Here is a 15,965-nt window from a genome sequence, read left to right on the forward strand (position 1 = left end):
CTAGTGGCTATCCTCTGCACTAATACTTCCATTCCTCTAGTGGCTATCCTCTGCACTAATACTTCCTTTCCTCTAGTGGCTATCCTCTGTACTAATACTTCCATTCCTCTAGTGGCTATCTCTGTACTAATACTTCCAGTTCTATCTCTCTCCCAATTTCCACAAGTAGGGATGAGCGAATCTGCCCCGTTAGCTTCTCAGGTCTGGACGATCATTGATTGCCATTCCCAGGGTGCGTGCAATTCCCTTGAAGGTGCAAAATCCAGGTAACATTGTCCAGATCTGAAATCAGAGCGAATGTTTTGCATTAAAGCTTGAAGACAACGCTAATATGCGCTTATTGGCACCATCCATTTCGACAGGCAATTAGGGACCAGTAACATTGTAAAATGCCCAATAGGAATTAAGTGTAAAAATCAATTGGTTTGTCAGCAATTAAAAAAGACCGGTTAAAAAGTTGCTTAGAAAGGGTCCTTCTATAACATAACAAAAGTTAATACAGGTATGGCACCCCTTATCCGGAAACCCATTATCCGGAAAGTTCCAAATTACTGAAAGGCCATCTCCCATAGACTCCAATATAAGCAAATAATTCTAATTTTAAAAATGTATCTGGTACCTGGTACTTGATCCAAACTAAGATATAATTAATCCTTATTGCAGGCAAAACAATCCTATTGGGTTTATTCAATATTTAAATGATTTTTATTAGACTTAAGTTATGGAGATCCAAATTACAGAAAGATCCCTTATCTGGAAAACCCCAGGTCCCAAGCATTCTGGATAACAGGTCCCATACCAGTACAAAGCGAAGATTTCGTCCATCTTGATATAGATGAGCAGCTGAATATAAAGAGTTTTCAAAATAAGGGATCTTTCTATAATTCGGCTTACAATACCCTAGTCTTCTAAAAACCTTTTAAACATGAAAAACCTATTGGATTGTTTTGCCACCAATATGGATTAATGCAGCTTAGTTACCATTAAGTACAAGGTACTATAATTACAAACGAAAGAGAAAATAATTTAAAAAAATGTAATTACATGTTTAAAATGGACTCTATCGGTGATGGCTTTTCCATTATTCAGAACTTTCTTAATAACAAGATAGGCAGATAAAAACAATTCTAAACTTAGGCTTTCCCTACTGAAAACAGCGGCATCAGAAATAGTTTATCCAGTTAGGTGCCGAGATTGAACCAATCAGAGCTGAGCAAGCATTTCCTCAAACTGTTTGTTTTCCACCAACAAAGCATCACTATTATGTACAGAGATCAACCTCAGTAAATACACAATAACCAAAGTTCCCAGCTTTTACTTTTAGGACTACTGAGTAAGGCAAAAAAATGGTCCCAGAACCTGAACATTAGATAGAAGTCTTAATATTGAAGGGTACTAAATGCCTGCATGAAACCCTTGCAGAGGACTTGCTCTAAAACATTCGTGTAAGGACACATAGCAGGCCCCCCGTCAATGTCCTGGCCATGTTGATATTTGTACTTCCTTCCATGTTTTCCTTTATCTCCTTTTTCTTTATATTTCCCTCATATTGAATTAGTGATGCATTATTTGAGTATACAGAGCCTTGTTTAAACTTACTTGTTGCTACGACGCCATAATCCTAGGATACCAATCGCTACTTATTAATTTGATTATGAATTACAATAACAAATGGAATCAACTGTTTCTTAACTGCTTTTATCCTTTGTCTAAATCTGCGCTCAGCGAAATGAATGGAGACACAAGGAAGCGATCATTAGAGTTTATTTATTGTTTGCTTTATTTCAACTCTCTTTAACATAATTGCAACATTCTGCTATGTCCTTTCATTATTATGTTGGGTTGAAAAAACCCCAACATACTGTTCTTCGACTTCAGCTTATTCTTGCGCTTTTTCTTCTTCTTCTTCTTCTTAGCGCCCCCCATTTTCTAAACGCTACTCCTCCTACAGTTTGTAGAGGGTACAATACCCAAACACTCCACACTTCTTCGCCCAGACTTCACCTATTGAATTTTTTTGCTTTAAATTTAAAATGCTGCTTTTCTCACACTATTTATGTTAGGGTCCCCAAACTTTTCGCTGTTGGTGACTAGGGGACTAAGGTTAAAGTTTAGAAAAAGTAGGTGGAGACACCAACAGCCAATCAGATTTCACTCCGTGACTTCACATGTTTTTCAAACCAACATTAAGTTTGTTCTCAAACTTCCCATTTTAGTTGTGGATTGAATTCTCCTTTAAAAATAACGTAATTTGTGAGTTGTTCCTCTATCACTTATTTTTTGCAATGAGATTCAGCAGAGCAGAGAATTTACTGCTTTCAGTTGCAATTACACTTCCTAGTAACTTTGAAATCATTCATGTACAAGATCTATATGAGACATCATTTCACCATTACCAACAAATCCCCCTTTACTGGATCTCTGCCTTTAGGTTTCTGAGAGGAGCCACTAAGGTCACAGAACTAACTGGCGCCTCCAGTGCCTCGTCCTACAGCTTACAAACCATAGAGCACTTTCTTACTCTGAAACAGGGCACAATGTATTATATCAATAATATGTATTACATGTATTAATGCTGCTCAATTACATCAATATCAATATCAAATTTATTACAGAATGTTCACGTATGTTGCAATAACACAGTGATATATCATGATTTTTCGCTCAATACATAACATATGTCAATGTATAAAAGATGAATAATGATTTTTGTTGGAATGATTTAAAATCTCAAAGAATCTTACACCAGAATTATATTTTAAGAACATAAAAATCCAACACTCCTTTTTACAGTATTATCATAGACTTACAAGCACCTACATCACCTGCAAGTTTTAATTAGGCATTAGACTATTGACAAATCTATCTATTTATCTTTCTATCTATCTATCCATCATATATGGAGGATATGTTATATTTCAGAGCCTAAATTTACAAAAGAAAGCAACAATCGGAGTCCTAGAATGACAGAGAAAACAAAATGAGGTTGAAGTAGTTGGGACTCACTTTTTCTTGTCTAGCAGAAGGGAGAGATGTGCGAGTGTCGGAGTCGTACAGACGCTTTAGTGTGCTGCTGTACCCAGAAGGATCGCTTTACAACTGTGTGCACTGATGACATAAATGTGGGAGGCTGCTTCCTCTGTGAGGTGCCCTGGCAAGGCTCTACCTTAGAGTAGATAAGAAATCCTCGTGCTCTCTTTTGCCTGCCGAGAAGCAGTGAATTCAGTGAGTGCAGGACACAGATATTAACTCTCTCATTCACTAGGCTCTGTTACAGTAAACAGGGCCGCCATAAGGGGCTGCACCCTCTGGCATTCCCACAGTGACAGATGTGGTAAAGAATGTACTATAAATATGTCAATAAAGGATATCAAGCAATATCAGCATTTTGTGTATTTGTTATAGTAAGCAATTGTAGGAGATCCTAATTGCAGAAAAATTCTTATCCAGAAAACCCCAGGTTCTGCTCATTCTGGATAACAGATGCCATACCTGCTCTGCATTGGAATCTTTATAATTAAACCATAGTTGCAAAATTGTGATACGTCTTTCACGTTTGTTATCAGATAGGGCAATAAGAAAATGCATTTCTTGGATATAATTATTAACCCTTGCTATAAAGTGGGGGGCATCCGATGTAGAGATATAACTCAGCAATCTGCTACTCATAACTGTGCCTGTAGAATGGTGGAATGTTTACTCAGACCTGGGCAAGGAAAGTTAACGGAACATTTCAAATGGAAGATGCTCTTTGGTTTATTTGCATACAAAAAGCTGTTGCAGGGTCGTCTTCCTTTAATGTTGTGCCCTGGCACCGGGCTGATTAACCTGATTAACTTAGGGCTATGAGAGGATCCCTTTCTCACTGTATATGAACCTTACACTGTAGGGAAGAGAGAACCTGCATGTTGGGCTCATACAGCTCCCTCACACACAAATGACAGTAAATGGTGTCCCATGAACACATAAAACAACACAAATAGACTTTCATTTATTAAACAGAATCTGATTTGGATCACAGACTAGACAAACAGATTGAAACGTATATACATATAGTATAAGTAAGCTGATAAACTAACAGCATGTGGAATGTATGGGAGTCACTAGCTACACTCATGGGTGCTCTGTAAATAAAAACAGCACTGGTTTATAGGGACCGGACTCTAAGCTGCAATGGCATCTTATAGCCTGTGCCCAGGTTGGGATATGTACCTGGCTCTGTGCTGCAATGGCATCTTATAGCCTGTGCCCAGGTTGGGATATGTCCCTGGCTCTGTGCTGCAATGGCATCTTATAGCCTGTGCCCAGGTTGGGATATGTCCCTGGCTCTGTGCTGCAATGGCATCTTATAGCCTGTGCCCAGGTTGGGATATGTACTTGTCTCTGGGCTGCAATGGCATCTTATAGCCTGTGCCCAGGTTGGGATATGTCCCTGGCTCTGTGCTGCAATGGCATCTTATAGCCTGTGCCCAGGTTGGGATATGTCCCTGGCTCTGTGCTGCAATGGCATCTTATAGCCTGTGCCCAGGTTGGGATATGTATCTGGCTCTGTGCTGCAATGGTATCTAACAGCCTGTGCCCAGGTTGGGATATGTACCTGGCTCTGTGCTGCAATGGTATCTAATAGCCTGTGTCCATGTGACCATGTGACCACAGGGCAAGAGACCTCAACCGTTGGAAAGTGACAGTTGGCCAGAAGACTTCAGTGACAGAAGAAGAAGCAGCAGGGAGTTCTTCAAGATCTTACAGAAAAAATGAAGAGGAGTCGTCCAGATTTTAGCGACAGGAGCCCCAGACACTCACGGGAGAAGAAGAGAAGAGGAGAGAGTAAAGAAGAGGAAGAAGAAAAGTTAAAGAAGAGAGAGAGGAGTCCTGAGGAGCAGCCACCCGATGAGTGCTGCAGGGAGAAACGGAGAAGGGAGGAGAGTGATGAAGGTAAAGAGAAATCACTTAAAAATGGCTAAATTGCAAAAATGATTGGCCCACGTGATTAAGGGGCCCATGCAGTACATGGGAGCAGCAAAACATGGGAACAGATAGAATTCAACTAAAATGGAACTGTGTCCAGTAAAGCTGAATTAACTATTATTATTCCATAAACTGTAAATAAACTCTCTTTTCCCCACTAGGAGGAGCCGGAGCCGGAGCCGGGAGATCCCAAGATCAACCTTCAAGGCCAAACCCACTCAGCATCTCCAGCTACAATTTCTATTCTGAGCTGGGAAAAGGAGGATTCGGCAAAGTGAGCTTCCCATTAGATACAGCTCTTTTTTGTTGTCTATAAATCCAAAATGTGGTAGAAAGTGAAATAAATGAATTATCTAGGGATTATTTTCAATCAGGTGTAAATAAAAAATATGATTAATTTCCATCTTTGTGCTCTAATAACACAGTTACATATATTCACTCTCTTTGTGCCTTTCACAGGTTATACTGGCTACATTAGGAGGCAGAAAGAAACATGTGGCTGTAAAATCCATCAAGAAGACCAAAGAGACTGATTACAGCAGCCTTCTTACTGAGGCCCAAGTACTTAACATCGCCAGAGACTGCCGGTTCCTTTGCCAAGGCTATGCCGCTTTTCAAACACAGGTACTACCAACTGCTATAGTCATACATCTGATCCCCTAACATAATGCCCTACATATTATATATATTATAGCCATTACAAATGACATGACTCCACATAACAAGCAAACAAAATATACAGCACAGTTTATAAAACAAATACCTTCCTAAAGCCATTATACACATTATTTCAGGTCTGCTTGCCTTGTGCACCCCATACATGTTTATGCAGGATTTTTAAAGCCAGCACTGCATTCTGCCTGCTGAGATTAATAACAACATGCAGCATGCCTTATATTCATATAATATATAAATATATATATTGTATTCTTTGTGTGCAGCATTTTCAGGATATTTATTACTGAAAAAATGAGGATTCCATTCTATTTGGCTTTACATTTATTTGCACCATTATTCATAAAAATAAGTACCACCCTACGTTGTAAGTCTTGTGCCATTTCTTCCTTCTCTTGACACTTTGCAATTGTCTGTGTAACCAGCGGCACGCCTTTTATGTCATGGAATTCCTGAGTGGGGGAAGCCTTGAGGATGAGCTGGATCAATACGGCAGCCTAGATATACAGAGAGTACGGTAAGTATTATATTGGTACAGGTACAATATCACTAATAAATAGATTTATACAAATTGTACCTAAACAAAGGATGGAATAATACAATAAGTACATTTTGACACTGGGGAGCATCATATTTAAATTTCATATTACATGATAATCTTTATGGAGGTAACCATTATTTCCCTGTTTAAAAGGTTCCATTCGGCGGAGATGATCTGCGGCCTGCAGTTCCTGCATAACAAGGGGATTATCCACCGGTCAGTATACAATTTTTCCTCTCTGTAACATTGCTGCAAATCAGCAGCCCTTGTCTTTTTTTTATCTAATTCCTTTTATCGTTATATTACAGAGACATTAAACCCCTGAATATTCTGTTGGACCATCGAGGGCATGCAAAAATCTCCGATTTCGGCCTGGCCAAGCAGAATATCTTCCGCGGCGACACCACGATTGGCAGGGCTGGAACTGTGGGATACATGGCCCCGGAGGTGAGATATGCAAATAGAGTATAATTACAGCCGAAACCTAGTAAAAGCAAGAAGTATAGGAGAATGTGCCCAGGACAACAGAACAGAATATACAATACAGCTGATGTCTTACAAAGACGTAAAGTTTTAACTGTTAGACAAATAATTATTTAAGGACAAGGATAGAGTAATATACTGGAGGGGGGTATAGGTCCTTTTTCCCTGGACCAGTGCTCCTGTTTGGAAATAATTACAGGGATCACACTCTATATGTGCCCCAAGCCCCCCCCCCCCCTTGTGGCTTCTGCATACAGTAGTTACATTTTCTCTACATATTACTGTACTGTGCATGCAAAAGGGAGGCTCGGAAGGTACTAAGAAGATGTTGGCACAACACTTGCCCCTTGTTGAAAAGAGCATTAAAATACCAAGATGCAATATACTGTAGGTATTGGTACAAGTGGGCAACAGGAGAGAACCAACTTATCTGCAACAGTTTCTTAATTACATGATAAACACTGTATTACTATCTCAGGCTTATACAGAGCTTTAGTGCCAACTGGATTGTGCCAGGCATCACCCATATTTGCAGTTGTAGTTATACCCTTACAGAATTTATTGGGTCCTGGAAAATATGACTGTTCAGACCCAAGCTAGGGAACCAACTGATCTCATGAATTACTCCCTACACTCATTGGCCAACTAAACCCACTGAACTCCGTTGCCAATATTAAGCCAGTAAACATACTTAAAAGGTGGCATTTTGCAACTTGGTAAGAGATTTATATTTCTTTTTAAGATTCTACATAGAAGCCCCTACACTGCAGCAGTAGACTGGTGGTCATTTGGCATCACCATCTGCGACATGGCCACCGGCAAACTGCCCTTTGACCACAGCGACGATGAGGAGCTCATTCATGCCACCAAACACCATGATCCCGAAATACCTAAATGGCTGGATGAAGATCTAAAAAATCTTCTGGGCAAGGTGGGTCCCAAAAGTGCTATAGAAGTATTGCAACAAATATATTTCTCATCCATTAGCGATATTAAAACAATTGTCCTTTGATCCTTTAGCTTCTTAAAAGGAAGCCGAAATGGCGCCTTGGACTGCGAGGGAACATCAGGCGCCACCCATTCTATCAATCCATTGATTGGGTGGTGCTGGAAGAGAAAGGCGCAGAACCCCCTTTTCAGCCCAAAACAGTAAGTACATGGAATGGTGGGGAATACAAAATTAAAAATGATTATAGCCCTGGGTGAATAGCACTGACTAGTGAAATAGGTGGGTCAGAAAGCAATGAGTTAAACTTGAATTTAAGCATTAAGCACACAAGTCTCTATACTCACACAGCCATAACAGCCCACAGAAAACCTATACACATTAAACAAATGTCTCTGCAAAGACAAGCAATATGGCACTTGCATATTTCCATTGCAGGCTTTATTGTATATTATAAAATACATGGCCAACTGTTCACAGTGGATTTTGTATCATATTGACTATAATACTTTTTTCCCTTTCATGCAGCCACCAGCAAAATTATTCCAGCCACATAATGGAGAGCCGCCCCTGTCATTCCTCGGGGCCCAGGAAGATGAAGCTACATCAAGGGACAGAAACATCGTTCCGGGCTTTTCATTTTTAAGTTCCAGCTGGCTGAAGTGAGTATATTGGTATGTGTGTAAGCCAGCCAATAATAACACCATGGTATTTCAACTGAGCAGAGATAAAGAACATCAGAGGGCAGTTGGCATTACTGTGGGCTTCAAGACCAGCTCTAGCTGCTGCACAAAGGCCGGATCATCCCCTGCAACTCCTGTTTCAACCGTCAGCTCCTCCTTCACCTGGGATTCCATCTCCCAGAGTATGAGACTGCCGGGTAACATCAGGCCTGGAATTATGAGAGGCAGTCACTCATCTGGCACATCAAGAGAGGTAAGTTCCAGGTAAGTATTTATTTCTAAGAGAGAATGTGTGAGAGAATGTGAGCTAAGGGTGTAACAAGAAGGCGAGCAGATACTAAGATCCCAGCCTGCTTTGCCTTCCTGCACATCATGTCTATATAACCCATACCCTGTTAGTTATGTATATAGTTCTGTAATTCTGTTGTTTTTCCAGGCCAAGGGTTTTTTTCCCTGTCCGAGGCAAATTACCAGCCGCTTCAGACAGGGTTTTTTTTTACCTTAGCCTGCAAATTTAGTTAAATCGGTTAAGGTTAAATGAGCAAAGGGTGGAACTTATAGACACGTGCAGTTGATGCCTCTTGTGTTGTCGTTGTCACGTTTGACATGTTTTCTGTTGAGGGGAGCCAATGGCAAATTATTCCCATTGGCTCTCCTCTGAGGCGTTACACCCGGAGGGAAAGGTGTGTGAATGCCGGTAACAGGGTTGAAGCCTTGCCGTGGCGTTACTGCTCACATGTACAAACATGTGCTAATTCAACCAATGGTGCAACTGTGAGTTAAGTGTTGTTTCATTGGCACAATTTGGTTCTTTGTTTAGGAAAAGGTACAAATTGTCTGAGCTTTGGACTAGCAAATAAAGCTTAATTCAGGAGAACACAGCTGCCATTAGGCCTGAGTCTTTTCAGAAGCTGCCACACAGGTCATTGTGATATAAAAAAAAAATTTTGAGTTTTCATGCTCCCTAAATACTAACCCCTTTTATTAAGTTGGTTATAGAAGCAAAGGGAGCACCAAATGTACCCGTCAGGACCAGAACTATGCAGAATAGGCATGTGCCTAGGAAGCAATGGGGAAGGTGCTAGGGCCTTAGGCACATGCTTCTTCCTGTCTTCTATAACTCCGCCCCTGGGGGAACTGCACAACCAGAATCAAGAGTGGGTGAGCAAATATGTTAGGGGGGTGGGAGAGGGATAGCAAGACTTTTTTGGTAAGCTAGCAGGCAACGTAGAGCGGGGGGAGGTGTTGATGGCAAATGGTCACCTTTGGCTTGGCACCTGTACCTTCTCATTCTGTACCCTGTAATCTATGAAGTTACTCAGCATCAAAGAACTCCAAGGTAACTCCTAATATCATCATAACTTATTATTTCTATTATGCTAGAATTGTTATCACTACTGCATCTCTGGGTAGGTTTTCATGTTTCTCTAACAGTACTTCAAGCTTACTGCTTCCCTACCAGCTGTTGAGTAGCCAGTGTATCTATGGAGCTATACTAGTAAGGCTTGAGGTATTCGGGAAGGGGCTAAGACAGCTATGGCAATGGGCGCTGCATTGCAATATTACAGTGTCAGAAACAGGAGCTATATGTCCAACACATATGGGCAAAACGTACCCATCGAGCTGTCACAAATTTCCCCAGCCTTACAGGATAATCCTATATTTACAGGGTATTACAATCAGGATATTCATGGATTTCAGCCTTGTGCTTTAATATGGAGCACCTTGATGACCCATAATATCCTTGTATTTTACAATAGAAGTACATTTATCACTATATAATACACCAGAACCACAAATATATTGCTATAATACACAAAAATGAATATCCTGTAAATGATGTCATTATAAATGGGGCTTACTTATGTAATTTCTGTCACATGGCTCATTAAAATTTGTGTATTATAATGAGTAATGCACCCCCTGCTTAAAATCAAATATGAAGATTTTAGAAATCACCTCTGTAAAAACTCAAAGCACAAGCCTGAAATTTCTATGGCCATGGAACGTCTCTGCAATGTATAATATCCTTATGTTTTACAAAACATGAACATTACTTGATTCACTACATAAAATGTTGCTTAGCAATATAATTTGTCAATAGACAAAATTAAATGAATGTATTATTGAATGAATATATTAAGAGTCACCACCGCATTCCACAACATTTATAAAGTGTAGGACATGGACACCAAGGGCCCACCATTCACTAGTGATTCCTAAAACATTGTTATTGCTGAAAAAACCCTACGTTCAAGACATTGTTGAGTATTACTGCTTTATATAGGCAAAAAAGTGCTGTTTTTTTTTTTTTATATATAAAAAAAAAAAAGAATTGTGTGGCAGTTTCCTGAGCAACAAATTCAGGAATAATGCTTTGCATGCCAGTTGTGTTTCCTATGTGATATATTATTTGTACTGTGTTCCATTTGGGCACAAAAGATGCCAAGCCTCTGCATTCTCAAAGAAACTCATCCTGCTGGTCCTATAGTAATATATTATATATTTGGGAAAGTGACATTTGCAGTGTGAAGCAAGCTGGGAACACAGCTGGGGATAAATGAAAGCAAAAGCAGAACCTGGAAAAGGTAGCAAGGAGTTAACATTGCGAAACAGAAAAAGGGAAGGGCCTACCAGGGATTATCATGGTACAGGCCAGTCCAGCCCTGTGTATAAAAACACTGAGCATGTTGCCTTATGTCTTAAAGTGATACTGACAGCAACTTAAAAAATTTTTTTACACCTGCTGTTGTGTTTTAATTTGTATCAGCTTTAAATTCCTTATAAACTAAATCTGCAAAGTTTTTTCGCTTCATAATTATGGTAGAAAGAATTACAGACCCACGGAGCAGCCATGTTTGTTCCCCTATTCCAGGTTTTAATTTAAAAGCCTCCCAAGTGAATAAATATGCGCAATCACAAATCTGCTTTCAGCCGGTGTGTGACATAAGCTCAGCTCCGTTGTCTATGTGTAATGGGGAGGGGGGGAGAGCCCTTAGAAGCAGGCAGGCACACGAAAGCTTAAGCTGGCCTGCTATTTAATTCTTCGTGGGAAGAGCAGAAGTAGGCAGGCAATGGAAAGATCAAGCGGCCTGCTATCTAGTTCACAACGCCATGCAATGCTATGCAAGGGAGGGAGGGGGAGCTCTTTGAAGCAAACGGCAAGCTGAATCCTCCCAGTTTATGATGTAGTCCTTTTGACAGATTGAGAAGCTACAGTCGGGTTGCCAGACAGTCGGGTTCAGGATCTTCAGTAGGATTTATGTAGAGAAACAGGACTTTTAGGAAAAAACAGTCAACATGACCTATAGGTAGGTTTGGAAGTAGGTTCATATTTTTATAAGAAATATTTTGGTGTCAGTATCACTTTAATAGTCTCTAATTAAAAAATCAGCCACACTAAAAGGACACAGACACCTCAGTGCTCAATGGTCCCTGAGCTCCTCCCTCCTTTCATGGAGCACTGAGGTACCTCTGCCCTTTTAGTAGGACTGACTTTTTGAATTTTGGATAAATCTATGATTGTTTTGTGTATCACATAGACAATATATGTGTAATACTGCCTACCATTTGTATTATTCTGTTTATTCAGGGTCTACGGCAGTATTCACATGGGCATCAGGTGCCTTACCCATAAGTAAGATCAGTAACTGATCTGTTTATAATCTTGGTGACTACTAACCTCCTTATATTTTAAAACACATTGCAATATTCCCTATATACAGGTGGGGGGCAAGGAAAATGCCTTTTAGATCATATTTGTATATAGGGGATATACAGATCCAATATCTGGGACATATGCTTTGCCAGGTTGCAATGCCAACCCATCCAAGTAAACAGTGATGCACATATAATAAATATGTTATGTATTTTATTACACCAGACATTGTGAACTCACTGTTTAAATCAACAGGGTGTGCTTCAGACACTGTATCTCCTGTCTGAGAAGCCTGGGAGATGCCATGTGACATATTCCTAAATCTTCCCTTTTTAGGGAAATCTGTGGCTGTTCAGTCATAGTATGTAAATTGGAAGTTTTTCTTTAGAATAATCACCATGTACACTATTTACTTGTTTAGGCTTTGGAGTCTTTTAGGAATGATTTTATGGAGAATTTTCTATTCAACCGTTTATAAATTGACCCTTTAAAAAGGCAGTAACACCCGGAAATATAAATACCCCATATACAACTAGATGTTAGGCTCTCCACTTGCTAAGCACAAAAGCAAGCCCTTGGTTCATGGGCAGAGTGGTGACAGCTTAACATTCTTAAGAAAGCAATATGGTGCCGAGGTTGGTCTGTGTGTCAGCCAGGGCACTTGTCATTAATGAACATTTGGAACAGTAAAAGGTAGAGAGGGACATTTATTCCACCATTTTGCATGTAACTTCCATGTCAATAGCAATGAATAGGTTTACCTTACTGCAGTGATCCCCAACCACCCCCTGATGTTGCTCCCAATGTCCTCAAAGCAGGTTTTCATTTTTGAATTTCTGACTTGAAGAAAAGATTTGGAGGCATAAAGACCATGTGTACAGTCAAGCGGAGCCTCCTGTAGTCTGCCAGTCATCATTGGGCTATCAAAGAACCAATCACCGTCTTATTGGTCATCCCGTAGCAAATGTTTTCATGCATGCGTTGCTCCCCACAATTTTATACATTTAAATGTTGCTCAAAGGTAAAAAAGGTTGGGGATCCCTGCATTACTGTAACTGACCCTTTAAGTAAGAAAGTTGTACCTACAAAGCTGTGCCTTCAATTCAAAACAAAAAAAAAAAATTCAGAACAAAATTTCAATGACAAGATTATAATTTGGGGGTTTTAAATGATTGTAAATGCAGCAGCACTGACAAGCAAGCAATGATGTTTGTCATATTACGAAATAAGGAGCCGCTTTATGCTGGGAGTGATTTCCAAATCTTATGATCACCTAATGCAGCATTAGGAGGCTTTATGGTCGGACATTATTGCAGAATACAGAACATCCTCTTCAGGGAGCACGCTTGAGGATTTCTAAATGTCTTACAATGACAAAGGTTAAGTTGTTCACTTCAGAAGAGCATCAGCTGAGCGAGTATAAGGGGGCTGTTACCATTCCGACCACATTAAGACCGATAATTAACCTTTTCAGGGCTGGCAAGACATTCAGGCGGGTGAATATTCAATCTTTCCTGGCAAAACCCACACACAGCCTTGTATGGTTTGACCTGTTAGGTAAAGAGAGGAGCGCCATATCATCCATTAAGTGTTGTCCATTGTTCTTTGTGTGACCTGCATGCCCCCGTGCTGTTGGAAATGAGATTGATAACAGATATCTCAATGGGAACAGTCATCCTGAAAAGCAGTTTTCATGTAACATCCCACTCATCTTGCATTTAAATCAGGATCCATGACTCAAATCATAGCAAAAGCTATGTTGGAAGGCATAAAATGACTTTTATCTTAATGTGCAGATCTCACCGTAGCATCAAGAATTTTAATGCCGAGTGGAAATATGACATTTCCCGAGGTAGGGGAAAAACAATTTCACTTGCATCACTCGAAAAATAACCAAGATGCATTTTATTGGGTTGTATTTTGTATAGAGAATCCATGGCAGCTTATATATCACAATGATTAAGTGGGAAATTAATGACTCCTAGTTTTCCAGGTAATCCTTATAAAGGCAGTTTCCCAGAGTAAATGGCAGAGCAATGCACCTCTTCCTAGGGGGTGAGCGGCTCAAGAGAGGTTGCTGGCTCCCCATTACACACCCTGCATCAAACACATTCTTGCACTTTGAGGATGAAACCTTAAAGCCTCCTGTCTTTTCTCTTTTTCAGTCCACTCTGTGCCCCTCTTTGTGCCGCTCTCACCAGGCCTTTAAACTGGCCTTGCATCTTTGCTTTTTTCCTAAAAGTAGAAACAAATGGGTTTCAAATATATGCATCCAAGAGATAAACTATACTCTTTAATTAAATATATCCAACTTTTTCAATAATTATTAATAAATGGCTTTTTTTGGGAATGAGTAATATACAAGAAGATAAAAGAAAGGCTATTATGAACATAAAGACTAATCTTAAACAGAAAAAACAGCAAAAAAATGAAAAAAAATCAATAAATTAAGCATAAGAAGGAACTCTGCCCCTCAAGATCCACCATGTGTTGTGGATTCCAAATGAGGGAAATTATTAAAGGTTACAAATACTATTTATCAGCAATTGCTCACATACAAAAACGAATATACAGTTGTGCCCCATTAACAATAAAAGCCAAGCATTGCTCTCCCCGGTGCAAGCGACAGTAGTAGAATTACCTTCGGTTAAGGGTGGCTTTGTTTAGAGGTATATATGCAAACGGATCATGCTTGCCTTTCTGTTTCACGTCGCCTTTTCCTTTCTGTTAGGGAGAAACACAATATAACATTCACAAATACAAACTTTCAGTACTTAAACATACAGAACGTTCCTCAAACATGCAGTCAAAGACCTTTTGCTATGAATGTGGCTAGTATACGAGTGAGTGATAGAAAAGGGAATATAATGGAGACACAGCTATACCAGCCTAAGGGAAGGGAGGCAAAAAGCTGCTTACTGCCACTTTAATGAAGGGCTGTCAGGAGCATTGTGTAAAGATTTCACTTTCAGGGGCACAGTAAAATACAGAGGCTACTAGCCCCCTCGGAACTAGTCAGCAGCTCCAACCAAGCAACGTTGCCCCTCCTAGAAACTAGAACCAGTGAACTAAGACCATTAAAGAAAAATGAAATTCATTTTTATAACACAGGACCCTACCCCCCTTTGCCAGTACCTGTTAATAAAACCCATAATAGCATGGGGGTTGGTGGCCACCAACTCTGCCTACTTTACTTCTTTTTCCCTTCTCTCTTACAGCCAGGAACAAGAGCAGTTGTTACTGATTTGATATTGACTTCAAATTCCCAAGCTCTTGTTCAGTGATCAGTACCAGAGAAATGGGAAAAGAATGTTGGTTGAGTCGAGATGACAGCCACCAATCCCTGCTGTACTGCTCTGCATTTAATTAAGGCAAGGGTGAATGGGGCAGTATTGGGTTCATACACTGTGTGGCTCAGGAGGTTTCTACAGGGCCTATGTCATATTATGGTCACAAATTAAGATCTGAAAAGGGGCTGAATGCAAGTAAACCAGGATGTGGTTAGGCTGGAACTGGTGGGGTTATGGCAAGTCAGGGCAGGCTTGGGAACTTGGGCATGTCTCAAAACATATATTACCTACAATATGTATATATATTATACCTTAGATTTGTAGTTTGCTCCACTTTCTGGCTTTTTGGAGATTGGTCTGTGTATTCCAGAGCCGCCAGCTGTCAATAAGACACACAGATCAAGTTAGAATAAAGTCTAGTGATCGGCTCAGCTCAATGCAAAAAAGGTACTATTTTTTTTTTTTTTTTTTTTTTTAAAGGTTTATTTTTCTTTTATTTATAACAGTAAAATAAAATTACAATATGAAATAAAAACATGTTACATGAGTAGACATGGGTGTTTGGTACATTTTTCAGGTTAGTTGCGCGGAACTGTGGTGCTAGGTGTGGCCCTGATGCGCAGAGTTGGGCATGGCCTCCGTTCTAGATAGTTAAGGACCCGCTTGACTCGCACCACATACCCCTATTTTTTTCAAATGTCCCTTGTGCCCCTCTTGTCTC

General features: G+C 40.0%; 1 protein-coding gene and 1 long non-coding RNA gene across 4 annotated transcripts in view; both read right to left on the reverse strand.

Annotated features, from left to right (window-relative positions):
• Positions 1–198: 198 nt before the first annotated feature.
• LOC116412200 lies at positions 199–7,985 on the reverse strand. 2 transcript variants are annotated; one of them, XR_004223578.1, is made up of 3 exons: positions 6,008–7,985; positions 3,007–3,203; positions 199–282 (listed from the first exon to the last, which is right to left on the reverse strand). It is a non-coding gene; the product is annotated as an uncharacterized LOC116412200 (long non-coding RNA). The 2 variants fall into 2 exon arrangements; XR_004223579.1 differs by having other exon boundaries at positions 6,003–7,985.
• Positions 7,986–12,641: 4,656 nt separating this feature from the next.
• The window catches only part of rrp12 (ribosomal RNA processing 12 homolog), a 62,172-nt gene continuing 58,848 nt past the window's right edge, over positions 12,642–15,965 (reverse strand). Inside the window, exons 33-35 of one of the 2 annotated variants that reach the window (XM_031904966.1) lie at positions 15,556–15,623; positions 14,596–14,678; positions 12,642–14,189 (exon numbers count right to left, since the gene is read on the reverse strand). In XM_031904966.1, the coding sequence (XP_031760826.1) occupies positions 14,090–14,189; positions 14,596–14,678; positions 15,556–15,623 (251 nt within the window). In that variant the 3' untranslated portion in view covers positions 12,642–14,089. 2 annotated transcript variants of the gene reach the window in all.

Source organism: Xenopus tropicalis, chromosome 7 (assembly GCF_000004195.4).
Source record: "Xenopus tropicalis strain Nigerian chromosome 7, UCB_Xtro_10.0, whole genome shotgun sequence".
Classification (NCBI taxonomy): domain Eukaryota; kingdom Metazoa; phylum Chordata; class Amphibia; order Anura; family Pipidae; genus Xenopus; species Xenopus tropicalis.